This window comes from Podarcis vaucheri (genome assembly GCF_965113315.1).
Source record: "Podarcis vaucheri genome assembly, chromosome: 14".
Classification (NCBI taxonomy): domain Eukaryota; kingdom Metazoa; phylum Chordata; class Lepidosauria; order Squamata; family Lacertidae; genus Podarcis; species Podarcis vaucheri.
The window spans coordinates 11,087,615-11,114,745 of record NC_138752.1 but is presented as its reverse complement, the minus strand read 5'-3'; the positions used below and the strand labels follow the sequence as shown (position 1 = coordinate 11,114,745).

The 27,131-nt window shown below is 41.4% G+C and overlaps 1 protein-coding gene across 11 annotated transcripts in view; it reads left to right on the top strand.

The window, feature by feature from the left end:
- The window catches only part of MYO9A (myosin IXA), a 175,013-nt gene that overhangs the window by 80,841 nt on the left and 67,041 nt on the right, over window positions 1-27,131 (top strand). For 8 of the 11 annotated variants that reach the window (XR_014213398.1, XM_082198217.1, XM_082198209.1 and 5 more), the window contains 13 exons: window positions 2,196-2,303; window positions 6,976-7,051; window positions 7,208-7,351; window positions 8,435-8,474; window positions 9,543-9,665; window positions 11,242-11,322; window positions 12,529-12,639; window positions 15,197-15,319; window positions 16,400-16,549; window positions 17,854-18,173; window positions 18,722-20,353; window positions 21,370-21,457; window positions 22,230-22,445. Coding sequence is in view for 10 of the 11 variants with exons in the window: in XM_082198217.1 (XP_082054343.1) it covers window positions 2,196-2,303; window positions 6,976-7,051; window positions 7,208-7,351; window positions 8,435-8,474; window positions 9,543-9,665; window positions 11,242-11,322; window positions 12,529-12,639; window positions 15,197-15,319; window positions 16,400-16,549; window positions 17,854-18,173; window positions 18,722-20,353; window positions 21,370-21,457; window positions 22,230-22,445 (3,212 nt within the window). In the remaining variant the exon portion in view is untranslated. The remainder of the gene's footprint in view (window positions 1-2,195; window positions 2,304-6,975; window positions 7,052-7,207; window positions 7,352-8,434; window positions 8,475-9,542; window positions 9,666-11,241; window positions 11,323-12,528; window positions 12,640-15,196; window positions 15,320-16,399; window positions 16,550-17,853; window positions 18,174-18,721; window positions 20,354-21,369; window positions 21,458-22,229; window positions 22,446-27,131) is intronic. The other 3 variants (XM_082198211.1, XM_082198214.1, XM_082198215.1) reach the window with 3 other exon arrangements.

The window sequence follows — 27,131 nt, the reverse complement described above, 5'->3', positions numbered from 1 at the left end:
AGTCAGTCTTGCATTCCATTTCACCATCAAGGTTGCTTTCAGACAAAGACTCTCCTCCCTGAAAGAGCCCGAGCACCGCCCAGCAGGGGGCGTGGCCCCCTGCCTCCAGCTCACCTGGCTGGCGCTCACGCCCCCCTGGTGGCCACCCAACCAGGTGCCCCGGAGGGGGCGTGTTTAGCAGCCTTTTGCTGCAGCGCCAGCCTCTCCCCGGCCTCACTCTTCGTCGTCGCCCCATCGCCAACAAAGTTTGCAGGGAAGTTATATGATGTGGGCTGTTAGTCCTAAGCTTTTTGGTATTGCAACCCACAATTCCAAATTTGCTTGTTAGGATGGTCCATTGATTTGTTGTCACATGAATTTTGGACCTGAGGTCTTCAGCAGCTGTCAATTTCATGTGTTTTAATTGCAAGTTCGCCTATCTAATAACCATTATTTGAGGCATCCAAGCAAAAATTTACATATTCACAGTGTAGAATTTGTTGAAATATTTATAGTATTTGCAGTTATTCACAATTTTTTATTTTTAATGGGAATCACCAGTCAACTGATTGCAGGCTATTAATTCATAAACTATGAAAGTTATTCTAAAAACAGGTGATTAAACAGGCAGTGTCAAATATAATTAATGAAAAAGTTCATTATGGCAAGCATCATCAGTAGGATGGCTGAGTTTGCATTTTTCCAACAAGTGGGTCAGTGCAATGTTTGATAGTTGTCAGACATAGTCTGAGATCAGTATTGATAGATAGCTTGCTACTGTCTTCATAGCTGTCATTGCTGAAAAAACCTGTATTGCAAAGATAAGCACAGAGACTGATTCAACAAGCTCAGGATACTCAGTGGTAACTGAGTAACCAAGCAGTTTTGGTAATTTGAAGCCAGATTTTAAATAGCCTCACTTCCAGAAAAATATATTTGATGGTCCAATCACATGATAGTTTCAGGAATTGTTCTTTTTGCACAAGTACAACTTTGTGACATCACTCAAATGTCTCTGTTTCTTCAGCAGAAAAGTCTTGGGCAAACTTAAACTATACAAACTTCAAATCTCCCTTGGCTTAACTATGAACTAAACCTTGTGGCATATCTGCTGACAATTCCTCACAAGTTGTTCATACAGAGAATTATTTTGAGTGTCTGTTGTGCCTGCATATGAGAGGTGAACTGTAATAGTCACTCAAAACAACACCCTCAACAAGCGCCTTGTGGTGAACCATCTCCAGATCTGCCACTAAAAATCAGTTCCCAAGTGTTACAGTGCAAGACTTGAGCCTTTCTGATGTTTGGTTACAAACATAAGAGGCACTGCCATTTAGTCTTTATCTTCCTGATTGTGTTGTAACAACAGTAATATGAATCAAGCCCAACACAAATAATAACTCATGATGCTTGAAAGTAAAAAAACTGTAACAAAGAGAGCGTCTAGAATAAATTATGTAGATTAAATAGGCCTGAGCTGCATTATGAGAGTCCACATGTAGAATCTGGCATAGGATTTCTGCAAGACTGGAAGTACAAGATAAGTAATAATTAGAATTATTGGAGACATGGATGATAGTTTTCTGTTTTCAAGATTAAAGCCCTAAGAGCCACATAAAAGCAATAATTGTTATGATTTGTTTTGAATTCCACATTTCAGCAGGCTATACCTAATCTGGAAATAATTCACAGCCCACATCAGATACACATATTTATAATAATCAGAACAGCTTTTAAAAAATGATGCATTAGGCAATGCCCTTTGGAAAATGTGATCCTAATTGCTAAAGGGTAAGTGAGCTCATTAATCCCATTAAACATAGAAATGTCATGCTATTTTATGAAAATGCTATGATAAAACTGTTAACATATATCATGGCCATGCATTATAAAATGCAGTGCTGTTTCATTGTTGATTCCAATTTATAATTCATTATTTTGGCTGCAGCTTTATCTTTTCAAAATACGAAGGGAAGTTGCCCAAAACCCAGCAACTTGCCTTACAACGATCCAGTAAAAGATCAGTTCATCTCTGTCTTGTGCACTCCTCAGAATTGCTAGAAATGGTGATATTACTGTCCGTAGGCAGAAAGCACCCATCACTTTTGAACTATTCTGTGTCAATAAGGCAGTTGTCCGCACTGTTCTTGACTCTTCGTTGGTTTCTGCTTATGTAATCTTTCTCTTTTCTCCATGTTTTTGTTTTGCTTCCCAAGGGCATGATGATGCGGTTTTGAAAAGTGTGGATAGTTTTAGCTTTCTCCATCACCCAGTTCATCAGAGGAGCTTAGAGATCCTGCAGAGATGCAAGGAGGAGAAGTACAGTAAGGCGCCATATCCCACCATCTCTCTGACATGACACTCACACACAGCAGGAAATGGAAACCAGGAGCATTCTTAGTAGCAAGGGTGGGCAGCCATGCTTGGAACCTTGTAATGCAGAACCTGAAGGCATCTTGAATGACAAGACCTGTTAAAACGTAGGAGGGATCTTAGTGCCCTTTTCTTGGGAATTTATAGGCAGGATGGGCCCTAGAGGTTTGAGTGGATGCTCTGAATCCTGTTTTTACCTCAGTCATAAAGATTTTTCTGGTATATAAGCCTGATTAAGGCATGGTGCCATTTTACTGAAGGAACTGTTGATTAAATCTCCTAGGTATCCCAATATTTTAGTTAAAAGCTTTTCATTAGTGACAGCCTTTAGACAGAGGAATAATCTAATCTATATTTATTCTAGCTAGATTTTTTTTTTGCAAGATTCCACCAAATTCTGGTGCCCTCTTTTTTTATATAGTAGTGTCTACATGTGGATATAAATGTATATACATCTTTTTTTAAAAGAAAACCCTCCACTTTTTGAGAACTCTAGTGCAATGTAGAATAACTGTTCTGCCTTTGGAGGATTTCCTTCATAGAAGAGAATAGATATGCACTTGGTCTCCATTTCCTTCTCCTCACTTCCGTTTGTTACATAATGAACTAGTCCTGCATGAAAACCAGGCCCGTTTGCCTTTGATACTAATGATGGCTGGATTTCTGTTGTGGGAGGAGCAGGGGTCTAGCAGCATGAAACATAACACCCTCTGCCATAAAGAGTAGCGCATGGTGTTTCAGTGTTACAGTTACATTGGGAGCCTATTGAAGGGTACCTTGATGCTAACTTGCTCATTAAACAGCTTTGCATATGCAGTAACCATTCCACCTTAATGATCAGGCGCATCACCATTTCAGACTCTTGAAACAGGAGATATTTGTTTTAAAAAGTTTCTTTTCAATGTTTGCCTCACTACTTGGACAGAATTGATTCAGCTTTTCAGTGTGTTGGGTTCCAAGGAAGACTGAAACCTTGTGCCTTCATAGACCTCCATTTTTGGATTTGTGCTGTAATGGCTTATAGAGACGCCACATCGCTTCTAATCTTAATAAAGGAAATGCCTTTCCCTCATGTATATGTTGCGTATCTTTTGGATTACCACCCCCCACAAAGGTTGGTGTTCCCTCTGCAAGAGGTGTGGATGGTGTTAACCTATAAGAAGAGCTGAACGGATGGTGTGATATGAACTGAGTTGAAGAAGTTGCATGAGTCTTGCATTACATGGATTTTCCCCACTGTGTTTGAATATAAGAATATATAATTAACAAGAAAAAATTGTAAAAGCGTGCTCTGAAATCAGTTTTGGATGGAACAGCGTAGGAACTGCTCTGCTGGACAAAAGGTCCATCCAGGCCAGCATTCTGTTTCCAGCAGCATCAAACCAAATGCCTGTGGGAAGCTGGAAGTCAACAGCCTTCTCCTGTTTGTCCTCAGCATCTGGTATTCATGTCTTTGTCCTCCGCATCTAGCTCCATCTAGTCAAGGGCAATAGTTGTTGATTAGGCCCAATGAATTTTCCCCACCTTTTTAAAAAAAGTATCAGTTAGTGCTCTTCGCAATAGCTGGTGCTAACAAAATCCATAAAGTGTTTTACGTTTTGTGTGAAACTGTGTTTGTCCTGAGTCTTGTGCTAATCAAGTTCATTGGGTTAGCTCGAGTTCCAGCATAGAGGAAGAAAAAATGCCTCCCTGTTTTCAACATCAATCATAATTTTAAGTCTTTGCTGTGTCCTTCCCTGATCTTGCTTCTAATTCAAAAAGTATGGAATATTTCCGCCTTTTCCCATTAGGGAAAAAGTGCTTCAACCCCTCAGTTACTTTAGTCGCCCTTTGCTTTTTCAAGCTCTACATTATTCTTTCTAAAGGTGACCAGAACTACACACAAGTGTTTCAAATGAAGTTGCACAATAGATTTTATATAAATATATTAAGATACTGGCTGTCTTTATCAGTTTGCTCTTACACTGCATCTCAATAGCCATTTTGTTGCCCATTCGTCCTATTTGGAGCTTTCCATGGGGAGAATGCAGATTTACTAAGCTGTAGCTTTGCCACAGTGTGTGCGTAACCACTTGTTAGGCCAGCCATCCGTGTGCTGTGTCACACAGTGAGGAGAAACTTCCGACTCTTGCTTCTGTGAATTTCTAATCAGGTTTGGAAGACATGGTATGATTTTACAGATAACTGGTCACCAAGTATTATTGATTGATTGATTGATTGATTGATTGATTGATTGATTTATATACCACCCTTCATCCAAGCATCACGGGGCAGTTTACAATATAAAAACACAAAAGTAGTAGTTAGGTCACACTGCTATAACTTTTACTTTGCAAATTATTTTTGGTATACATCCGTGGTCTGCTTGGGATTCTTCTGTCCTGAACAATTTGCAAACTTCTGCAGACCTCACTCCTTATTCCATGACTTTAGGTCCTTATGAATCAGTTACATAGCAGTGGGTGCGATACAAATCCTTAGGGGATGGCATTTATTGCTTTTTGTTAATAGAGTTGAATGCTTCTCTTCCCCCACAGGGGACTACTTATTTTCAGAACATTACAGTAGCATATTATGAAGCAGTCTGCACATACGACACTGGTTCTGGCACATATGCTTGTGTTTCTGAGTCTGGCTCAAAAGTGCTGGTTTTAACATAAAAGAGCCTGTACAGCTCAGGACCCTGATACCAAATGGAATGCCTCCCTTCACTTGAAGATCATGTGAGAGAGGATCAGAGGGTGGCAGCAAGGGAGAGGGGATATTTAGTTGTGGCCTCTAATTTATGGGATGCTATTCCCAGGGATGCCTGCTTGCTTGGCACTAACCACCTCCCAGGCTTTTGAGAGAGTATAATAATCATGCTTATTGCTTTTTTTTGGGGGGGGGACAGTATTTTATGGTTAAAACCTAATGGTTATTTTAATTTGTATATGTAAGTGACCTAGAGACGCTTTGTATAAGGTGGCTAATAAATTGAATAAATATTATCCCTCGTTGCTCTTAAATCATGAATGATGCAATTCATGCATAGTTGTTGACAAAAGGGCCTCACTAGCAGCTCTTAAGAAAATTCAGTGGTATTCAGTGGTCATGGAAGAAATAATAAAGTTTACAAATGCTAATTTAATGTATTGAAAATGACTAGGCTCAGAGAAGATTACATTGCATGAGTGATTCTTGCCAAACACAGTAAGACTGCTCACCTTCAAATCTCATCATGAAGCTAGAGCTTTAGCTTATTGAATCACCTTAATTTATTAATATTTATTTATCTCTTCAGTAATCTTTTCATGTCCTATGGGTATACTATGACTGAAAGAGTTGTTATTATTTGCTCAGTTTTTTGTGGGTTTTTATTTTGCTAATTAGGCTATTTGTGGCCTTATTAAAAGCAATAAGTCATGGCTTGACTTCTAGCCAAGTTTGTGTGGGGTGTATAATATTTTTTTTTTGTACTTCCCTTACACAAGGGTATATCAAAGGGAAACAAACCAGTAAATTTATTTTGCAAATCTAGTTACCTAAAATTTGGGGTCATTCCATACCAGATGATTGGGTTCAAAGGTTTCAAAATTGTTAAACCAATCTTATCTGCCAGTTGACTCCCTTTATAAATCCAGTTTGAGGATGCTGAGTGTTCTAAATGCTGAATATACATTATCAGCTAATCCTTAGAAAACCCTGTAGATTAGGTCAGTTCTGTATCTGATTTGTTATGACATGGTGGAGGAGGGAAATTGGAACCAAGAATTTCCTGATTCATTTCTTGTCCACTGTGCTGCACCATCCCTGAATACCTATGCTAGGGTTAGTAATGCAGGTTAGAACCCCCATGGTTTTGCATTACAGATGAGGCTTTCAGACTCACTTAAGGCAAGCCATGTTTGTGTTAAATTCTGCATTGTATGCTTTGCAATAGATGCAGTAGCTTTTAAGATGGAACAGCTAAGAAGTGTATCTTCTATTCAGTAAAATGTATTGAACCATAATTCTGGGCTTTTTAAAAGAAAATACCCAGACCAAAATAGTGAACTGTGTTTCTGGTAGCTCTGCTACCAGGTTGGAGGTTGTCCAAGCAAGTATATAAGTATATAAGAAAGATTTCCAGTTAAGCTATTAATAGAATCCAGAGGCTTACTTCTGCACAAATTTGTAGTGTTCATATGGTCTGCATTGTTCTACTTTTATAAGAAGGAGAAAGCAGCTGACCAGAAAATACCTTTTACAGATAATAATCTTATTGGAGGTGTGGCTCTTAGTTGCAATATTTTCCTCCTATAAAAGCTTTCCTCTCTGTGTTGTTTCTTGGATATAGAGATGTGCATCTTTTAAAAAATATATTTAACATATGGCTTTATATGTAGGATTACAAGTAAATTTTGTGGCAAACGAATTTAGGACATCTTTTCTTTATTTTAAGAGCTTAAGTCAAATATACCATTATTACCAGCCATGGCTCCTCATTTATGGTTCTTCTCTCCCTCCCACCTCCCCCAGTTCCCAGCATGTACCATTTTCAGCACATGTTGCAGTCTGATTTTTTTCCCCTCCCAAACCGGTGCAGAGAATTTATCTAATGCTAAATAGAATGTTAATTTTTTTGTTGATATGCTGCCACAGGTATTGCCCGCAAACGTCCCAGAACACCACTTTCAGATCTGCAGGGAGTTAACACTATCAATGAGAAAAGTCAGCGGTAAGTCAGATTGTGTGATAAGTGAGACTGCTAGAGCAAGAGCTTTACATATGAAATTGTGACTTTGGAAAGTTACCTTTTTACAAAAAAAATAAATACCTGGTATATTCTTTGTGAAATTTTAGCAATAAAGTGTATTTGTTTCCCACATTGCAGTGATATGTATGGAGTTGGTTGGAACAGCAAGATGGGCGTGCGACAGAGCAGACTCTCCAGCCAAAGCAGTTTCCTCGACAAAGATGGGATATTTGTGAATTCAACTAACAGCAAACTCTTGGAGAGAGCCCATGGCATCCTCATGTTAGTTCATATTTGTTCTTTGGTACAAAGATAAATTGATCTCTAGGGATAGCAACAAACATGGGACAAGTTGGGGTAAGAGAGGTCATAGAATCATAGAATCATAGAGTTGGAAGAGACCACAAGGGCCATCGAGTCCAACCCCCTGCCAAGCAGGAAACACCATCAGAGCACTCCTGACATATGGTTGTCAAGCCTCTGCTTAAAGACCTCCAAAGAAGGAGACTCCACCACACTCCTTGGCAGCAAATTCCACTGTCGAACAGCTCTTACTGTCTCTATTACCCTTCAGCATTCATCACCCAAGGCACACAGATTTACAATTCAAAAATCCTCAAAAGTGTATCTTAAATCTGGATGATGAGGCAGACTGCAGAACTGGGACACTTTAAAATACATGGAAGCAACCTTTGAACAGTTCTAGGCCTCCATTACTCTCTTCTGGTCTTGGGAGTTGACCAGAGACTCTGATCAGTAGAGCCACAGTTTTTATTATAAACATTTAATAAATTAAAAGGGGTTCCTGTGTTACACAAATCTCCTTTTAGGTACTTGTGAAAGTATTGTAATCACATCAATTATATTCTCTTTTATAATTTCCAAATACCCCTTCAAAGATGCAGCTGGAAGAATACGGTATCTGAATTAATTGTCAAAGAATGTCTGCAGTTCTAAAGAAGCTTGTCACTAGGAGTTGAGTGGGTTTGAAAAAAAGATGTGTGAAACTTGTATTTTCAGTTCAGTGTCTCTTCAAATAGAGCAGGCATATGCAAACTCCAGCCCTCCAGATGTTTGGGACTACAATTCCCATAATCCTTAGCTAACAGGACCAGTGGTCAGGGATGATGGGAATTGTAGTCCCAAACATCTGGAGTTTGCTATGCCTGAAACAGATGCACGCACTTCCACAAGCAAGAGTGCGAGGGACCACATAAAACCAGCACTCACTATAGATTTGTTGACACTGCACTAGTACATGCTTTGCCATTACACCAGAAGCAAATGTTTTTCTCATGAAAGCTTACAAATTAGCATTAACATGTCCCTGCTGCTTTAATATGGATCTTTGTTGCTTCTTCCTAGGCGAAACAAGAACGTCAAAGCCAAGCCTAACCTTCCAAAGGTGAGAGTACTAGAGCTAGAGAACCTGAGCTAACATATTTAAACTAGATTAATTTCACAAATGATGCTGTTTTTTACAAGGCTATTCCTTTTTCATAAGCATACAGAAAGTGTACACTGCCCATGAACTCATAGTGTGGTTTTCACCATGTATACAATTGATGTACAGTGGTACCTCTAGTTATGAACTTAATTCGTTCTGGAGGTTCACTCTTAACCTGAAACTGTTCTTAACTAGAGGCGTGCTTTCACTAATGGGGCCTCTTGCTGCTGCTGTGCCGCTGGCACACAATTTCCATTCTCATCCCGGGGCAAAGTTCTCAACTCGAGGTAACTCTTCTAGGTTAGCGGAGTTTGTAACCTGAAGCGTTTATAACCAGAGACATTTGTAACTCGAGGTACCACTGTATGGATGTGATGGGCACATTTGCAAACCAGATAAACTGCTGTGAGCACCACAACCACAGAGACTGTTAGGTTTTGAAAAAGGGGTTTTACTTTTTTCAAGTGGAGTGGGAGGGTGGAGGCAGTGGATTACTTTCCTGGTGATTTCAACTGGGATTGCATGGGCCCTTCTCCAGCTATAATCCCCAGGAAGATCACTGCCGCCCCCCAGCAACAATTAGACTTTGAAGAGGAACAATTTCAGAGGCTTCCAGCTGGAGGGTAGAGATTTATTCTTTCCTTGATAGTTGAGACTCCCAAAAGTAAACTTTGCACTTCCAAACTGCAATTGGGCTTGAAAAAAGCCTTCTATTGAATCATAGAATCATAGAATCATAGAGTTGGAAGAGACCACAAGGGCCATCGAGTCCAACCCCCTGCCAAGCAGGAAACGCCATCAGAGCACTCCTGACATATGGTTGTCAATCCTCTGCTTAAAGACCTCCAAAGAAGGAGTAATCACTGTAATCACTGTATTGACTACAGTGGAAGCCTAATTTCAGCAGGGGGAGGGTGGGGCAGAGACCTGTGGGTTCCATGCTCCACTGTTGGTTTCTTGCAAAGATTTGTGCTTATGTTGCTTCAAATTTCTCATAACCAAAGTTATAATCTTTGTGTTTCTTAGCACTTGCTTGAAGTGAAATCGCTCAAGCACTTGACGAACCTAACTCTCCATGACCGTATCACAAAGTCTCTTCTCCACCTTCACAAGAAGAAGAAGCCTCCAAGCATCAGTGCCCAGTTCCAGGTAACTTACCATTGTTAATTTCATGAAGTTTAACTTAAGGAAAACCATGTGGAATATCTATTTCCAATGGAAATAAAATAGGGATACTAGATGGACTGGAATGCCGCCTACTCTTCATTTTAGGAAAAAACAACAAGAACAACAATTGGTTGCAGATCCCATTTTCTTTATTATCCCTGGTTGTCCCATTCATTTTTACATCACAGTCTTTTTTTCTTTCTTTTGGCCAACTAGTAAATTCTCTAGTTCCCTCTGGGCATTTCCAGCCTTATGTAAGTCAACTCAGTAACTGACTCGCATTAAAGAAAAGATTGTTGCAAGCCAAGCCATTTATGTATGGCTTAGATCTTCTTTAAAATCCCTTAGACATCAATCAGCCCTTTGGGGTCATAGCTACCATAACACAGTAGTAGAACATATGCGTTGTGTGCATCATGTATCGGCTTCACTCCTATTACCTCCATATTTTTTTAAAAAAAGTCAGAGGTAGCTCAACTGGGAAATAGAACTCTGATTCAGATCCTGAAAAGTTTCTGCCAGTCAGTGTAGACAATACCAGGCTAGACTGATTGTCAGATGTGATATACAGTAAGTCAAACTGATATGATTATATGACTTTATGCTTTGCATAGGCTGTGACTGCTAACTCCACAGATGCCCATATGAGTCCTTAATAAAGTTCGGGACATAAATTGTATGTCAGTTTGAAATTTTTGAACAGTATAGTAATTACCCATATAATTTCTGCCAAAGCTCTTTTAATTTCAGCAGTACTATGCTCTCTAAATAGCTTTAAGTAGTTTTCTAACCTTCTTTAATTAAAAGCCTTTATTATTTATTTATTTATTTATTTATTTTAGTGCTTAATCACAATAGTCTATAAGCAGTGTACACTAGACACAATACAATAAGTCCAAAAATTATCTAACTGACACTAGTCCAGGGCCTTCTCAGCATTTCCAAGTCAGACATTACAGAAAAATAGAGTTGGCTATCATCAGCATACCAATGGCACTTTGCTCCCAAATGGCTTCATGTAGATGTTAAATAGCATTATTTAACATTATAGTGCCCTTTGGCACCCTTTAATTCAAAAGCCAAGTGGTTCAGGTATGCTCATCCAGAGCTGTTTTCTGAAACTGTCCCTGGTGATAGTCTGTCCCCATCAACAGTCTAACCGCAGAATTTCCACAAGCTGGAGCCTCCGGTCCAGGCCTATAGGTAAGCTGAACACCTTGTCTCTTAAGCAGATAAATGAAGCTGAATTTTGAATAAAATATGCAGCATTCCAGAAGGAGAACTGCTGAGGGACATGTATGCTATTGTTCTGATCCAGTGACGTGCTTTTGAAGATTTACCTATATGTACTTAATGCCATTATTATGCATTGTATAGGAAAGCCATTTTCATGTCTTTGAATGTCTACAATAAGAAGCAATATTATCACAATTTCTATTTCATATGTGTGTTAAATTACAGTTTAAAAATAGCATAAGGAGAGGTTTGGCAACATGTTATTTTCTTACCAAAATAATTGTTGCAGAAGCCAACTCCATAATTTTATTTTCCACTTTAGGCATCGCTTACCAAACTGATGGAGACCCTTGGGCAAGCAGAACCCTATTTTGTCAAGTGCATTCGCTCCAATGCTGACAAGGTAAATGCCTCTCCAATCCCAAGTAATCCACAATGAAAATCAGTTTTGCTGGACTGTTACAGCCAATCCAAATAACTTGATTATACTAGCCATTGGCTATGACAAATCTGAATAAAAAAATAAATAAATGTAAAGGGGTGCCATGCCCTTTTGATCTTTCAGATCAACATAGCAATAATCCTCAGTACCATCCTACTATACATCAGGAGCAAGGATTCAGCTAGCAGTAGGGTAGGTGAGCTGTGCCCATATAGTTTCAAATAGTACCTGGGTAGACCAGTCTGAAAACTCAGGAGACAGATTTTCACAGCCTTCTAGTGGCTATGGTGACTCATTTTCCAGAAGTAATGTATTTAGTGTTAACTCTGGAAGTGTATACTCAATTCTGACCAAACCAAGCCTTGCAAAGTCCATACACTAAATACATTACATCTGGTAAATGAGCCACCATAGCAGCTAGAGGGCTGTGAAAAATTTTCATCTCGGGGACTCATGCCAAAGAAGACAGTGCTTTTTTTCTAGAGAAATAGGTGCCGGTACTCACCATGAAGTTGTTAGAGTAAGTGCCACACTTTTTAATAACAAAAGAGGTGCCGGTACTGCATACCATTGAGTACCTCCCCCCCCCTTTAAAAAATAAGCACTGAATATACCTCTCCATACCATTAGCCTTGGCAGGCTGAAATCTAGGATTCTTATGCCTCCCCAGGGATTGGGGACTAGATAAACAGACTGCTGATATTTCCTATCTAACTGCATTCTCTGGGGCTTGGGGGATACCCTGAAGAAGGCCTTTGACCAAGGACCAAGTTGCCCCAGTATCTGTGTAAGAGCCTTATTTAGGTGCCCGGACTGTTCTCTGTCTCCACTGGGCTTCTCCCCTTTTTCCTACTCTCTTCGGCTTTTTACATCCTCCCTGTCCCCATATCCTTTGTTCTGCCTGAGGTACAGCAGCTGGGCTCCTTCCCTTCCATCAGGACCATGACTGAGAGTGATCCACCCTTCCTTTTCCCAAGTGGAGCCTCCTTAGAGGCCATTGCCTGGTTGATGCTGGTGGTGTAGACTGGGATCTATTTAAAGGGCAGCCGTCAGCAAAGGACTGGTGAGCCCTGGTAGCCAACAAAGTCATCCATGGAAACTTGCTTACCTGGATGAACTTGCAGTCAATGTGTAACTGTTTGGCCCTTGTATGTTTTGTTTTTTCAGCTTCCCCTGAGGTTCAGCGACAACCAGGTGCTTAGACAGCTGCGGTACACAGGGATGCGAGAGACAGTGCGCATACGACAGTCAGGATATAGTTCCAAATACACCTTCAAGGTTAGATTATTTAAATCTCCCCAAAAAGTATTGGTGAAGCGGGCTCCAAGGCACTATGGTCAGTTGGGCAATTCCTTGATTTAAATGTAGGTGAACGCATAAGTGTATGGAAAGTATTATTTCTGCAGCTGAAAATGATGCAACTGGCAGAACAAATAGCCATGTCAAATTAGCGCTTGCAAGCATGCAGAGTTGTGGCTGGGGATGTTCATTGTGAGCTTCAGCTGCTATTTGGCAAGGGCTGAGAAGTAAATAGAAAATCAGTGAAGGAAAGGAGGGGCCATGGGATGCTGTAGAAACATTGTGCAGGAAATAGTGATATTTGTGTAAAACATATTTGTGAATTATTATACTTTTACAAAACACATTTCCAAATCAGCATGTTAATTAAAGGAAAGGTCAACCATATTCTTGCTACACTAGTCTTGTGCATTGAGCTACTTGGAGTGAGTTATTCAGAGTGATAGCCTCTATTGTGCTTTGAAAGCATATGATTTGAAAAGTTAGTCTTCTGATTTTAATAAATCTTTAGCTTTATTTTCCATGTAGTTTTTCTAAAGCTACAAATTGGCTGTGATTAGACAGATGTGTCAACTATAATATGTTTTGCTCATTGTTTTTGTAAACATTTTTTGTTATATACTTTGTCGGACACCCAAAGCTGAAGTACTGGTTTACTCCAAGTTACATTTCTTGAAATGATCTGTTTTAATAAAACCCTCCATAGTCTTACTTAACTTTCTTCCTAGTGGAAGAGAATTAGTTATTGGATAATCATCTAATCCCAACCCATGTACAAATGTTACTCCATTAAGGGCAAATTCTCCTAATGGTTCTGCTACATAGAGGAATGTTTTGAATGAAATTTTGGTTTCAAAAAATCCATGAATTGGTGTTTTTGTGGGTCTTTTGCTGCAGAGATCAGTGATCATGAACTGGTGATGAAACTTCCTTGGAAAGACTATGTACAGTGGTGCCTCGCAAGACGAAATTAATTCGTTCCGCAAGTCTCTTTGTCTTGCGAGTTTTTCGTCTTGCGATGCACAGTTTCCCATAGGAATGCATTGAAAATCAATTAATGCGTTCCTAGGGAAACCGCCTTCAGACCAGGTCCGGGGACAATCTGTCCCCGGACCTCTTCTGAAGGCTGGGGGGGGGGACAAGGGCTTTTCTTCCCACCCCCAGCATTTTAAAAAACCCCGGGACAGCGGAGGACTTCTCCGCTGTCTGGGGCGATTTAAAAGCCCCTGGGAAGGCAGGCAGGGGGGACAAAGACTTTCGCCCCCCGCCCGCCTTCAGAAGGTGTTCCCGCCCCCCCACCCGGCTTCGGAGCAGCGTTCTGAAGCCGGTTGGCGGGGGCAGGTGTTCCCGCCCCCCCCGCCCGGCTTCGGAGCATCGTTCGGAAGCCGGGCGGTGGGGGCAGGTGTTCCCGCCCCCCCCGCCCGGCTTCGGAGCATCGTTCGGAAGCCGGGCGGTGGGGGCAGGTGTTCCCGCCCCCCCGCCCGGCTTCGGAGCAGCGTTCGAAAGCCGGGCGGTGGGGGCAGGTGTTCCCACCCCCCCGCCCGGCTTCGGAGCAGCGTTCGGAAGCCGGGCGGTGGGGGCAGGTGTTCCCACCCCCCCGCCCGGCTTCGGAGCAGCGCTCGGAACCCGGGCGGTGGGGGCAGGTGTTCCCGCCCCCGCCGCCCGGCTTCGGAGCAGCGTTCGGAAGCCGGGCGGTGGGGGCAGGTGTTCCCGCCCTGCCGCCTGGCTTCGGAGGAGGTCCGAGGACAGTGGGGAAGACGCGCTGCGCTTCCCTGCTGTCCCGGATATTTCCCTATGGGCTGTCGTCTTGCGAAGCAAGCCCATAGGGAAATTCGTCTTGCGAAGCGCCTCCAAAACGGAAAAACCCTTTCGTCTAGCGGGTTTTCCGTCTTGCGAGGCGTTCGTCTTGCGAGGTACCACTGTAGATTTTTGCATCCCGGTGTCACATTTTTCATACACCCACCAGAGTGATGTGCATGGGGAGAGCTTAATATTGCTCCCTGCCCCCCCAAAAAAAGATTTCATGCCTTTCTGATTAGCTCAGTTGTGTAAACTAGAGAACTTTGAATATAATAGACAATTAAAACTGTTACTTTTCAGTATCCACAATGACAGCCCTTTTCAGGATTGCTATGTTTATATACTGATTATGCATTTAGAACATTTGTACTCCACTTGTCAGCTGAAAAACCTCCCAGAGCTGCTTGCATACAATCAGTTAAAACAAAGCAGTCCCTTCAGGCTTATGATCTAAAAAAGCATGACACACCAGAGAAAGGGGACACAGAAGGAAGAGGGGAAAAGCAAACTCAGGCACCAGTTCCTAAATAGTAGTTCTTGTAATGCTCAGCCAACATAGAAACAGCTCAGGGCAGAAGCTAGTCTCTCAGCAGAGCTGGTGGAATGATCCCTGTTTCTCATCTCATCTACTAAGGCAGCCTGAATTTCCATAGATACAGAGTTGACTTCAATGAACTTTCAGAGTAAAATGACAAACTGTGTTAAGTAACATGCAGAGGTATGCCTAATTTTTCAGGAGTTTGTGGATCATTTTCATGTACTCCTGCCAAGAAGCATGGTACCATCCAAGGAGAATATCCAAGAATTCTTAAGGAAAACAAAGACCAACCCTGACAATTATCAAGTGGGACGAACAATGGTACGTTCAAAGCCTCATTTCCCTTTTGCTCCCTGACACAATATTAAAATGCACTTGTCCCTTTCTAGTATCATTTATGGGTGTACCCTGCTGCCATAGTGGTGTTTTTCAGGGATACAGTGACCCATTTAGCATGTATTGATAACATAGACCACGGCTTATCAGTAACAAGCAAATGTATGGGCTCCCAGAGAGGAGATTTGGGCTGTTTGCTCCTTGCCAGTCATTTTGCTGCTTCTCTGAGCTAAGCTTTAGTTTGGCTCAACATGTTGTCCAGACCTGAGCTCATAGCTTAGCTTTCTGCAGACAAACCACACACTGTAACAAAGGTTTGTCTTATGGTTTATAGCTTGTGGTTTGTCGGGGAGAGCTAAACCATGAACCCAGACTGGGACAGCATACTAAGTCAAACTGTGACATAGCTTAGCTCAGTGCAGTCCATCAGCAAAATGAGCAGGGGGGGAGCACAGTAGCCACAATTTTAGTGTTGCATGTAAATAAGATAATGTCTGGTAGAACTCAAAATTACAACTCCCCAAGACTTTTTTTGCCACACCAAAGTTACCCCAGACGCTAGGATGAGGCAACTCACCTTTCAGTTCATTTTCAAGTACCTGAACATCAGTTGGAATTTCTTCCTGAAGGTGGGGAGAGGAAGATTCTGAAGTAAATGTGACCCTTATTTTATTTAAAATGCATTTTGTGGATTTGCTTCACTGTGTGTCTTAAAAAATAAAATAACATAAATAAAAAATAAAATAAATTCTTTAAGTTTGTGGGGATTCCCTCATCCCCTTCATTATTATTTTTTTAAGTATTCAGGCTGCAGACTTGATGTAAAACCCAACAAAGAAGTTCATAAGATTCCATATGTTCAGCCCGTTGTGTCCCTGAATGAATATTCAGGCTCTTTTTCCCTTGTGAGTGCCGAGATTGGTGGGCAGAACAGGTTCATCCTTTGTTTTGTTACTTACACCATTGCAATTATTTTGCAGAAATCTTTATAGCTGCATGGTGGGGAACTGACAGTAATTTGTTCATTAATAAATATGCATTTATTATTGCTCTCCACATTGTTAGGTTTTCATGAAAGAGCAGGGACGTCAGCTTCTCCAGGGCCTGCTGCATGAGGAGGTGTTGCGAAGGATCACTCTGTTGCAGAGCTGGTTCCGTACTATGCTCTACAGGAGGCAGTTCCTGAATTTGAAGCAGGCAGCTGTGGTCATACAGGTGGGTGTCAACAATGTGATTTCCAGTAATTTCAGACATTTAGCATGCCTGACGTTTATCTCAAGACAAAAGCTGTTTCTTTTATGTTACATATAGGCCTGGTTTGTACATAACACTAAGCCAAACCATGCCTTCCTTTGCACTTGAAAATGTGTACACTCCCAGAGAGGAGATTGTGAATGCTTTGCTTCTCCTTAGTTAATTTGTTGCAGCACTGTGCTGATTTTGAACACAGACTTGGGGTTAAACTCGCTGCAGACAAACTGCAAACAGTAGCCAAGGCTTAGCCTATGGTTTGCAGCTCATGATTTCTTTAAACCACGAACCTGGGTTTGGACAACACACAGCCAGACTTAGCACAGCACAGGGCAGCAGTAAGATAATCAAAGGAGGAACAAAGTGATCACAATCTCCACTCCAGATTTGCTCATTTGCACAAAGCCATGGTTTGGATGACACACTAAACCAGAGCTTTCCAAACCGTCCATGTTGCTAACAAACTTTTTAGATATTCATCATTTTGTGACATAGTAATTCAGTTTTGCCAGCACACCGGAGGTTAAACTAACTCCTTATAAGAGCATTCGTGCAACATACCCACACACTGCAGCTGACACACTAACATGTCACGACACACTGTTTGGAAAGCTCTGCACTAAATCAAACCATCGCTTGGCTCAGTGCAGCGCAGCAGCAGAACCACTGAGGGGAAGCAGAGACCACAATCTCTTATCTAGGAACATGCTCGTTCACACTAAACCATGGTTTGGCTTAGTGTTGTGCGGAAATGAGGGCATAGTTATGTGCAGAACAGTGGCATTGTAATAACAAGGAATGTGGAAGCTTAATACATAGTAAGGCATCTGTCAGTATATTTATGCACAGTTAATAAAATTATTTTCATATCATGTGTATATCTTTACTTACACTAAAAGTCTCCCTTCTCAATTTCATTCATACCACAAAGTATTTGTCCAGGTTGTTATTGAAAAACATGATTGCTCTCTCTTTTGCTTTGTCTTCTGTCATCTTAAATGTCAGTAAGACACCAGCTTTAAAAATGCTTGCACCTCATCATTTTTAAACTTTTTTTTTTTACCTGAGTACAGATTGGTCATCCACAAGAATAAGATAATGGCTGTTCAGCCTTTCTTCTTCATTCAGTACCACTTGGTCTTATTAATAGGTGAAATTGTGGTTATGCTACTGGATCTTTTTAGATATTGTTTTCAAGGATCTTTCTATTAAGGGAATCTGACATAGTATGGAGTACTGAAAAATATTTTCTCTCACTCTTCCCATAGCAATACTGGCGTAGTTACCAAAGAAGAAAGCAAGCTGAGGAAGAAGAGTCCCTAAACCATTCCATCTGTTTAGGCAAGGCAGCAGTTGTTCTTCAGGCCTACTGGCGAGGCTTTGTGGCAAGGAGAAGATTTCAGCAGATGCGGGTGGCTGGCTTCATTATCCAGAGCTACTGGCGGGAATGCTTGAGGCACCGGAATGCTGCGGCTACCATTGTCCAGGCAAAATGGCGAAGCTACCACACCAGAAGTGTCTACAGGGCCAAGAGAAACAAAGTAATTTTGTTGCAAGCAGCGTATAGAGGATACAAAGCGCGGCAGAGGTAATACTTGTAACCTTCATGGGAGGACAAAAGTGCGTGTAAATCAGGATTTCCCAAAGTTGCCAATATTGACCCCCTGAAGTGCGGCAGGTGAATAAAGACCAAGGGATTGAAAGGGAGTAGAAAAGGGCCAAGGGGTGTAAAGAAGTTTCAGTGGGATGCTGCGGAAAATTTATTTAGGAACAATGAGCTCAGAAATAAAGGGCATCAAAGGGTTAATTAAGATGCAAAGTTAATTTGGCTTACAGCATGGTTTTCATACTTGTTAAAGCCCATCACACCCATCTCATCTCTTCTCAGGTATGGTATTGTTACTAACCTCACTTTTCTTTCTTTCTTTTACATTTTATTGTTCCTAGTAATGGTGATTGACTTAATAATCTTGCCATGTTGCTAGAGGAACAAGCATGGAAGAAAAAGGAAAGTCTCGTAGATTTGGAAAGTACCCCAAGGGTCATCTAATCCAAAGCCTTGCAATGCTTTAAAGAGAAGGGTGAGAAATTTGCAACAAATAATTCTAAAATGTCTTTTCTTTCTTTTTAAAAAAGGTTGAGGATTTTAAAGCAGCAAAGCTTAAGAGAGGCTCCATTGAGGAATGGACTGGCAGTTAAAGAAGAGGGTGGACTTGCACCAGGGGACAACCTGGATGTTACAGGTTCAGATCCTTCTGAGTGGGAGGATCGTTCATTTGAAGAGCGAGTGAAAGCTGTGGAAGAACATAAGTCAGTGATTGACAACAGAGTGGGTCAAATTGATCCCTTGGATAATTCTGAGGCTTTATTGTACAAACACTATGAGAGAGCCAACAGCCAGGGTGGAGAGAGCATAGATGAGCAAGTTCTTGTGAGAGAGAGACCCAAGTCATTGGAAGACCTCAACCAGAAGAAAGGAGTTCGTGCAAAGCGAGAGAGCCGGCGGATGCGTGAATTGGAACAGGAAATATTTAGCTTGGAATTGCTGAAGGTCCGGTCCACTGGTGGGGCTTCTCCCTCAGAAGAGCATCAGTGGTCACCAGAGATGATTTCTGAAGACACGCAATCTCCCAGGGGAACTCCAGAGAGTGAAAGCTCTCAGGGAAGTCTAGAGATGCTAAGCCATGAAGACACTCCGAAGGGCAAGCAGGACCCAACCTTGCCGCACGAGCCTGTTCCCAGAAACTCGTTACCAAACAGCCCTAAATCTGACAATGTTAAATGCATCCCCATCCTTGATGCAGATGTAAATAGAAATGTGTTGGGTGGGAAAAGTTTGGCCTCAAGCTCTGAATTACCAGAGTGCCTTGCTGCTAAAGATGGGTCAGTTTGCGATTCTCAAGGCGTTGTCTACAACTTGCACACAAGAGAGCCACTCATTTCAAGCAGCCTACCTACATTTTACCTGCCGCCACAGGACACTCTCAGAACTGGCCAGTCAGTTATAGAGAATAATTTAAGGAACAAGCGAATGGAAATAGGGGGGAAGTTTTTGTTCCCAGAAGCCAAGCATACCACTGAACTGGGCGGGGCGGGGCAGAGCAGAGCCCTTCATGGGGAATGCCAGCCTTCTTTCAGAGGACCAGAGGGCCCTGCTTCAGAAATGCTATCTTCAGATCCAGTTATCAAGAAGCTGGAGAAGCTGAATGTGGAGAAGGAAGAGCGCCAGAAACAAAAGCAACTGCAGAACGAGAAAGAAATGATGGAGCAGATTCGACAGCAGAAGGAAATTTTGGGGAAGCAGCGTAAAGTTTTTGAGCAGCAGAACAAGGTCAGGGAGTCCTCTCAAGGAGCCTCTATCAGGTCACCAAAGAAAACGGACAAGCCTCAATCTCCCCTCATTGGGAGTCCCCAGAGCAAAGAGGAGCCTTGTCTTACAACAAGTGCAGGGCCCACTTCAACGGTAGATATTAAAGGTCTTACTGTCACAGCAAAAAGAAGCCCACCTGCTTGCCAGAAAGAAAAGACTATCATCATGATCCTGGAACGAAAGGAAGACAAGACGCCAGTTGTCCAGCAGTCTGCTGGAAGAGATCAGTTAAACTTGCCAATGGCTGCTGAATCTCAAGAAGGCTCGAGCAATCTGCCTGCAAGAGAAAAACGGTTCAGGTTGCCCCGAATTCCTCGCCAGGGCACTGAAAGCTCTTCTAATGAAACTAGAGGTGGTTCTATTTTCTTTACCCCAAAGGATAGTCATGTGGGTCTAAAGTGAGTATGATGTTGCAGTATTTCTATTTCACTTTCACTTTCACAAGGCCTGAGCCCTCCTAGAAATATTCACTGCTTGGAGGAAAGCCAAAGGATTCTTCCCCCAGAAAAATCATGCACAGGAAAAAGTCAAACATCAAAATGGCATTTGTTTCTTTTGTTTTTTATGTGGTGTTCCTGTAGTAGATTTATATTTTTGGTATACATATATGTTCTGGCTTTTCCATTTGTATGCATATTGACATATACACAGGAACATGTGTGGCTTACCTCCAACCCAGAACAGTATTAATGGAGAGAAGGATCTATATATACACCTATTGATAGCGATGAAGTTGGGAGTGTGTATGTGAAAGAATTTCACTGTTTTACTCTGTGCTTAAGAAATCAATGTTCTACCCCCAAAGTTAAAACTCTTCAACCTATATAAAGTATGCATCTTAAGTTGATTTACAATATTTTATAGTTTCCACAATCTAGGTTTCTGCTATTCATAGGTGTAAGAACCTATTCAGAGTGCTGAAGCACCTGTCCTCTTATTTGGTCATCTTCAGCTTCAGAAACTTTACCCAGACACCAGCTATACACTTCTGAGACTGGGGGTATAGTGTAGTACTGGCCGAGAGGCTTTGCTATGAATAGCAGAGGGCTCAAATCTTGCTCTGTCATGAACTAAATTGGTGGCCTTAAGCAAGCCATTCCATCTTAGCTCCCTCCTGTCCCAGAATATGGGGATAATAATCGTGATCTAACACGCAGGGTAATTGCAAGGATTTCAACAGGGTTGCAGACAGTGTGGCCCTCCAAATCTTGGTATGCAACTCCCATCAGCCCTGAGGATTGGCCATGCTGGCTGAGGCTGATGAGAATTGAAGTCTAGTAACAATTGGAAGGCCGAGTTTCCATCCCTGGATTACAACAATGTATGTGACTTGAAGGTGCCTTTCCCAAACTATGCATCCTGGAGTATGTATCGGACCTGTTGTGGGTCAATCTGCAATAATTATGTTTTCTAGTTTCAGCAAAGAATCTTCAGCATGTCCATTGCTTCCAAAAGAAGAACATAAAAAACCATCAAAGGTTTCTGGACAAAGTAGGGGAGAGGTACGCAACAACCTTTTATTTCTTCAGTAGAAATTTTTTATTCTGTTGGCTACCTAATAATATGAGAGTAAAGGGGTGGAGCAGGATTTTATCAGTAGGGAAGCAATTGCAAGGTTTAAGAGTGCTCTACAGACAGCAATACAAAGATAAACCATTCGCTTGGTTTTCACTGAGGTAGTAAGGGTGTACCACTTCAGGCTACAGGTGGGAATTCACATGTATGAATGGTCCTTCAAAATAACAAATCTGTGCACATAGAAAACTAGCATGTTCAGGAACTAAGCTAGGCAAAGACCATTCTCCCCAATATTTAGCTTTCTAGATGGAGGGAATATTTTTTAAAGAAGAGCATTCAATCATCTAAGTGCCCACCTGCAGTCTGAAATCCAGCCCAGCCACTGGATTACCATCTCAGTGAGAACTGAGTCCAAGTCCTGCCCTGAATTGACCCTTCACATAAGCTGTGTCAAAAGCAATTGTGCTGTCTGTTTCTGTCCCCGCCCTGCCCCGCCCCCATTATTTTTATTGGCTTCCATTACAATACATTTTATTTGTGCTGTCCATTTTTGTTGCTTACTACCAACTTGTTAACCCCCCCCAAAAAAAAACAACCCTTGCATTTGGAAATTAGCTTTTTATTTTAATCCTTATGGTTGCATGTTCCCCTTTGTTTGACTTCAAACAGCAGCAGAATCACCTGTTGTCCTTTTTGTTTGTTTGTTTGTTTGTTTAAAGCATTTTCATGTTATTTGTTTTATCGTTTGGTATCAAGCAGGTTGCCAGACCAGCCCATAAAAAGAAAGCCCGCATAGCACGGACACGCTCTGATTTCTTGACTAGAGGTGCTTTTGCTGATTGGGAGGGGGATACGGAGGAAGAGGATTACGATGACAGTTTTGAATTCCTTCTCTCCCTTGACCAACCTCCTCACCCCGAGCCCGGCTGTGCAGCCAGACTTGGGCAGCCCTGTCACAGTGACTCTGAAATGGTAATTGATCCAACACACAGCTGTGTGGGAGCATCTCTTGGCTAACCAGTAGCTGTACTGACACCTTCCACTGCTGTTTCTCCCTTCTTGTAGTGGCCTGTAACCTCCGAGAACATAGTCACAAGCATGTTTCATTTTTCTCTTTACTTAACAGTATTTATATACCGCTTGGTTGCAATAAAACCTCTACGCGGTTTACAAACAATAAAAAGAAAACATAAACATTATCCTTTAATAGTTAAAAACAGATACTTAAAAACATTCAGTAGAATCAGAATGAGGCGAAACTTTATTTGCATCAGCTACTAGCCATAGCAATAAAATAAAATGTACTAAAGATAGAGGTAAAAACCTAACTACATTATATAAAATATATTTTGGAGGTTTATATCAATAATCAAATAATAGATCTTATTCTAATTGCCCCCACTAAAAACCTTGCAGTTTTTGCTGTCACCTGATCATCTTGATCTGCTAAAAGAAAGGACAGCGATGGTGGAGCGACCTGCCATGGACAATAATAGAGGGGTAATTCAGAAGATTTGATTCAAACAGTAGGCTAAAAAGACATGTGCTTTAATCTCAGCTTCTACATGTCCAGATAAACAATGTTTTAATCAGGTGTCAAAAAGAGCACAGATTACATCAAGTTTTTGGGATGGTCTGAAATATGGGGCAGCCATATTGAGTTAGAATATTGTTGTTTCTCTCTGTAAGTTTCCAACACTTCATCCTGACTTGCAATGGCCCAGTTATGGAGTTTTGCAGGTGAAGGGGCTGGTGTACATTCTTTTATTCATTAGCCCCCACATCAGTGGCATTCTTGACTGCCATTCATGCCTATCCTTCAAAGAAAAACTGATTGCTCTTGCAGGCACCCTTCTGGTTGGCGCACAATCTGCTTTACATCCCTGACACATTTATTTTATCTTATTCATAATCCGCCCGCTCATAAATATCATGTTTCTGTACAAATGAAATCATTAAAACCTCATAAAATGGTAAAATCCTAAAATGCAGAGCAGTGACCAAGACTGAATGAAATTAATTTTCTAAAAACTGATAACAGAAATACTTTGAACAGGCAATGGACTATCAAATGAAATAGACAAATATTACTGAGAAGTGGTCTGCCTTCCAGATTTAGAGTACAATAAATGACCATGCCTGTTCCTCAGGGAAACTGGAAATGAATAAGGCAAAGTGTCCCTCTAAAAGTGGCGGTAGAACTGTTTATATGGAACAGCCATTTCCTAATTCCCTGAAGTTCATATTCATTAACTAGCCTTCAAGGCAATGAGTGCTTTTAAGTACTCAAAGCCATAGCATAGGGGCTTCTCAAGAGAACTTATTTTGAAAACTTTGGGGATATAGTTGTGTTACAACATTGCTACCAGAGCAGCTGGTTAGCATCTTCGTTGATTCAGTTCTTGTGATTTTTACCCAGATTGTTATGAAGATCCCACTGAGAGGGTAGTGAAGTAGCTTTAAGCTTTCTCCTTTGTGCACACAGGAAATGTGCTATGTTCTTGGAGGTTTACCTTGTTACAAATCACTAGTTTGACTATCAGTAAAGCTTTTCACACTGGGAATCACTGCTAAGGTGCGAAGGGTGCTGGGCTTACTGTTTGCTTGGAGAGTTCCATCCTCGGAAGGAGTCCCATTCATGCCACTTTTCAAAATGCTCCTCTGATTCCGCTGCCATAGTTTAACAGATTTCATTTGCATGCAAGTAGTCCTAAACTCTCATCTCATTTGATATTCTCTTTCTTCCTACGCTGCCCCTGGGGCTTCACAAGCTTTCTCACTGGTAGTTTGGCACACCTACTTTGGGGCAGCTGCTTGCACCATCAAGCTCTGCTTTTTAGCTTATGCTGAATTACATTCCCGTTGTTATATATAAAAACTGTATAAGCATGTACATAGGTATGCCATATCCATGTGTATAAGCATACTGCATAGGCATTTAAAGCTGGACGTGTGAATATTCTCGACATATATTTAGTTTCACTGGACTTAGGTTCCTGCTTTCCTAAAGTTGGTAGTTTTTGACCATTGGGGCCAGTTTCTCTTTCTAATCTGGCTAGTTAGAGTAGGGTATTTGATCAATTTTCCTGTGGTTCATTAGTAGTGGTAATAATAATAATAATAATAATAATAATAATAATAATAATAATTTATTACGGTCAAAGACTAGCTTGCATAACACAATAATGACAGCGTTCATAAAGATAAAATATACAATTTGAGCAGATTGCAGCAATAGCTCGTGAGTTAAAATTTAAATATATACATACACCCATACAACTGAGATTTGGGCTACCATAAAAATTGATCCTGAGGCACCCCAAAGGGCGGCATCAGCTTTTCCCTAGTAAGCTATTTTATTCTAGAGGATGATCTATGCCTACAAATCTGGGCGCAGAATCTGGCTACCAGCCAGGTCGTCTTGTGACCTTGCCTAAGAGGAGAGAATTAAGTTTAGATTTGTCTGGAAGATCGGCGAGCGTCTTCACCAAAGGGTCAGTGATTTCTCTACAAATCTCAGCATAAAAAGGACATTAAAAATATATATGTACGGGGCTTCCTATTTCCCCTAATGGGCAGGCGCAAAGTCTCTGTGCGTACGGGACACTTCCATAGGAGCCTTCCAGAACCGGTGAGGGCAAGGCTGAGCTTCTAGCAAGAGTGAAAGCCCTTCTTGCATTTCTGGATGCGAGGAAATAGAGATACGTTGCTGGAGTGGCTACATATCTCCTGTTTTTTATGATTTTATAATCGGAGACCCTTGTACAGCCCTGTTGTCTCTCTATGTCCATGATTCTTTGCCTGATCACGGATCTAGCTTGGCCCAGGCCCATAGTTATGAGGGTTTGGGGAGCAAGGCCAGTTTCTGAAGAGTGTTTAGAACTGCTGTCTGCCAGCCAGACTGAAACTGGTTGCGCAGAATCAATGGGGCTATTCCTCGGGGGAGCAGTTTCAAAGTTAGCCACTTATATATTGATGATAGACTAATATGAGCTTTGACTTTCATCATCCCTGTTTCTAGTCTGACCCATGCATTTGAAACAGATCTGGGAGCTTGTAGAAGGGCTCTGAGGAGTTTGGATTGCACTCTTTCAACGGGAATGAACGAGGAGGAAGGCGGGCCCAGAAAGGATCCGTAAAGGAGCTGTTCCAACGTTTTGGCTTTATATAATTTTAGTGCCGCGGGGACATAAAAAACCCCTTGAGTTCTAAAAAATTTAAGGATAGCATTTGCAGATCTTTCTCCAGCACATCCATTTGAGTTAATATGAATTTTGTTGGATCCGGATGCCTGGACCGCCATTCCTAAATATTTGTAGTTCGAGACTTGTTCTATATTTTGGTCTTGAAGTTTCCAGTTTCTGAGATTTTGTTTTTTCCCCAAAAGCAAGAATTTTGGTCTTCCTGATAATTTATTTTGAGGCATTCTGTCTCACAATAGGCAGCAAATTTTCTTAGTGCTCTTCTAAGCCCTATAGGGGTTCTGGATAGTGTTGCCGCTTCGTCTGCATAAAGCAGAGCCGTGATGTGGCGGTTTGCTAACTTTGGAAGGTGGAAGTGGTTCATTAGTATTCAGATGTTAATGGCTACCCTTTGCAGAGGCTGCATTTTAATCTCAAGTAATAATAAAGCAACCTTCAGTACAGCAGTGGATATAGGAAAGGACACTGGCATATATTCACAAGCCTGTAAGGTATTTAGCTTGAGCTTCCAGTAAAAGAAGCAGGCAAGTCAGGCAGCCTGACTATATGCAGAGTTGATTGATTTCATGAAAGAAAGAAAGTAGGTTATCGCCTCTGCACCAGTTGGTTGTTAGTGAACAAAAGCCCTGAAAGTCAATGTTTTTCCAGTGTTGTACATTAGTCACAGGCTTTTGAGTGCATTAAAGCAATCTTAGGCATAGCGTGTTAGCTATTTGTGATAAAATAAGCACCTTACACAAGACAGTCGAACAACAAGTATTATTCATATACAGTCATACCTTGGATCCCGAATGCCCTGGAACTCTGACGTTTTGGCTTCTGAATGCCGCAAACCTGGAAGTGATTGTTCCAGTTTATGAACATTCTTTTGAAACCTGAACGTCCGACAGGGCTTCCGCGGTTTCTGATTGGCTGCAGGAGCTTCCTGCAGGCAATCTGAAGCCGCAATTTGGTTTTCGAATGTTTCGGAATTCGACTTCCAAGGTACGACTATATATATATTAATGAATACAATGTGTTTCTCTCCCTTGAGCCTAAGAGAGGGTTTAGTCCTTTTTGTTTTCAAAACTCCTTAATAACATAAGTTATTAATCCTTAGCTTGCCTGTCCTCACAGACTCCTCCAGACAGTGTCTGCTTGAAGTCACCACACTCCCATGTTCTCAGGCAAAGAATCAGCTAACAGAATAGCCAACTGCCAACTTCTACCACCTTTCCCCAATACCATTTATTTTTTGTGAAATACATTTACAATGCAAATAGAATACAAATACTAGCATAGCATTGATTTATAAAATCTGATTAAGCGACAGTCCTTCTGTTGCTGACTAGCTTGGCTAACTGGCCATGGCAAAGCAGATCATGATCCACCACTGCGCAAAAGAATTGAAATCTGTTCCTGGACAGTGATAAATGTCGCACAGCAACATATACATGAATATAAGTAGAAACTTGTT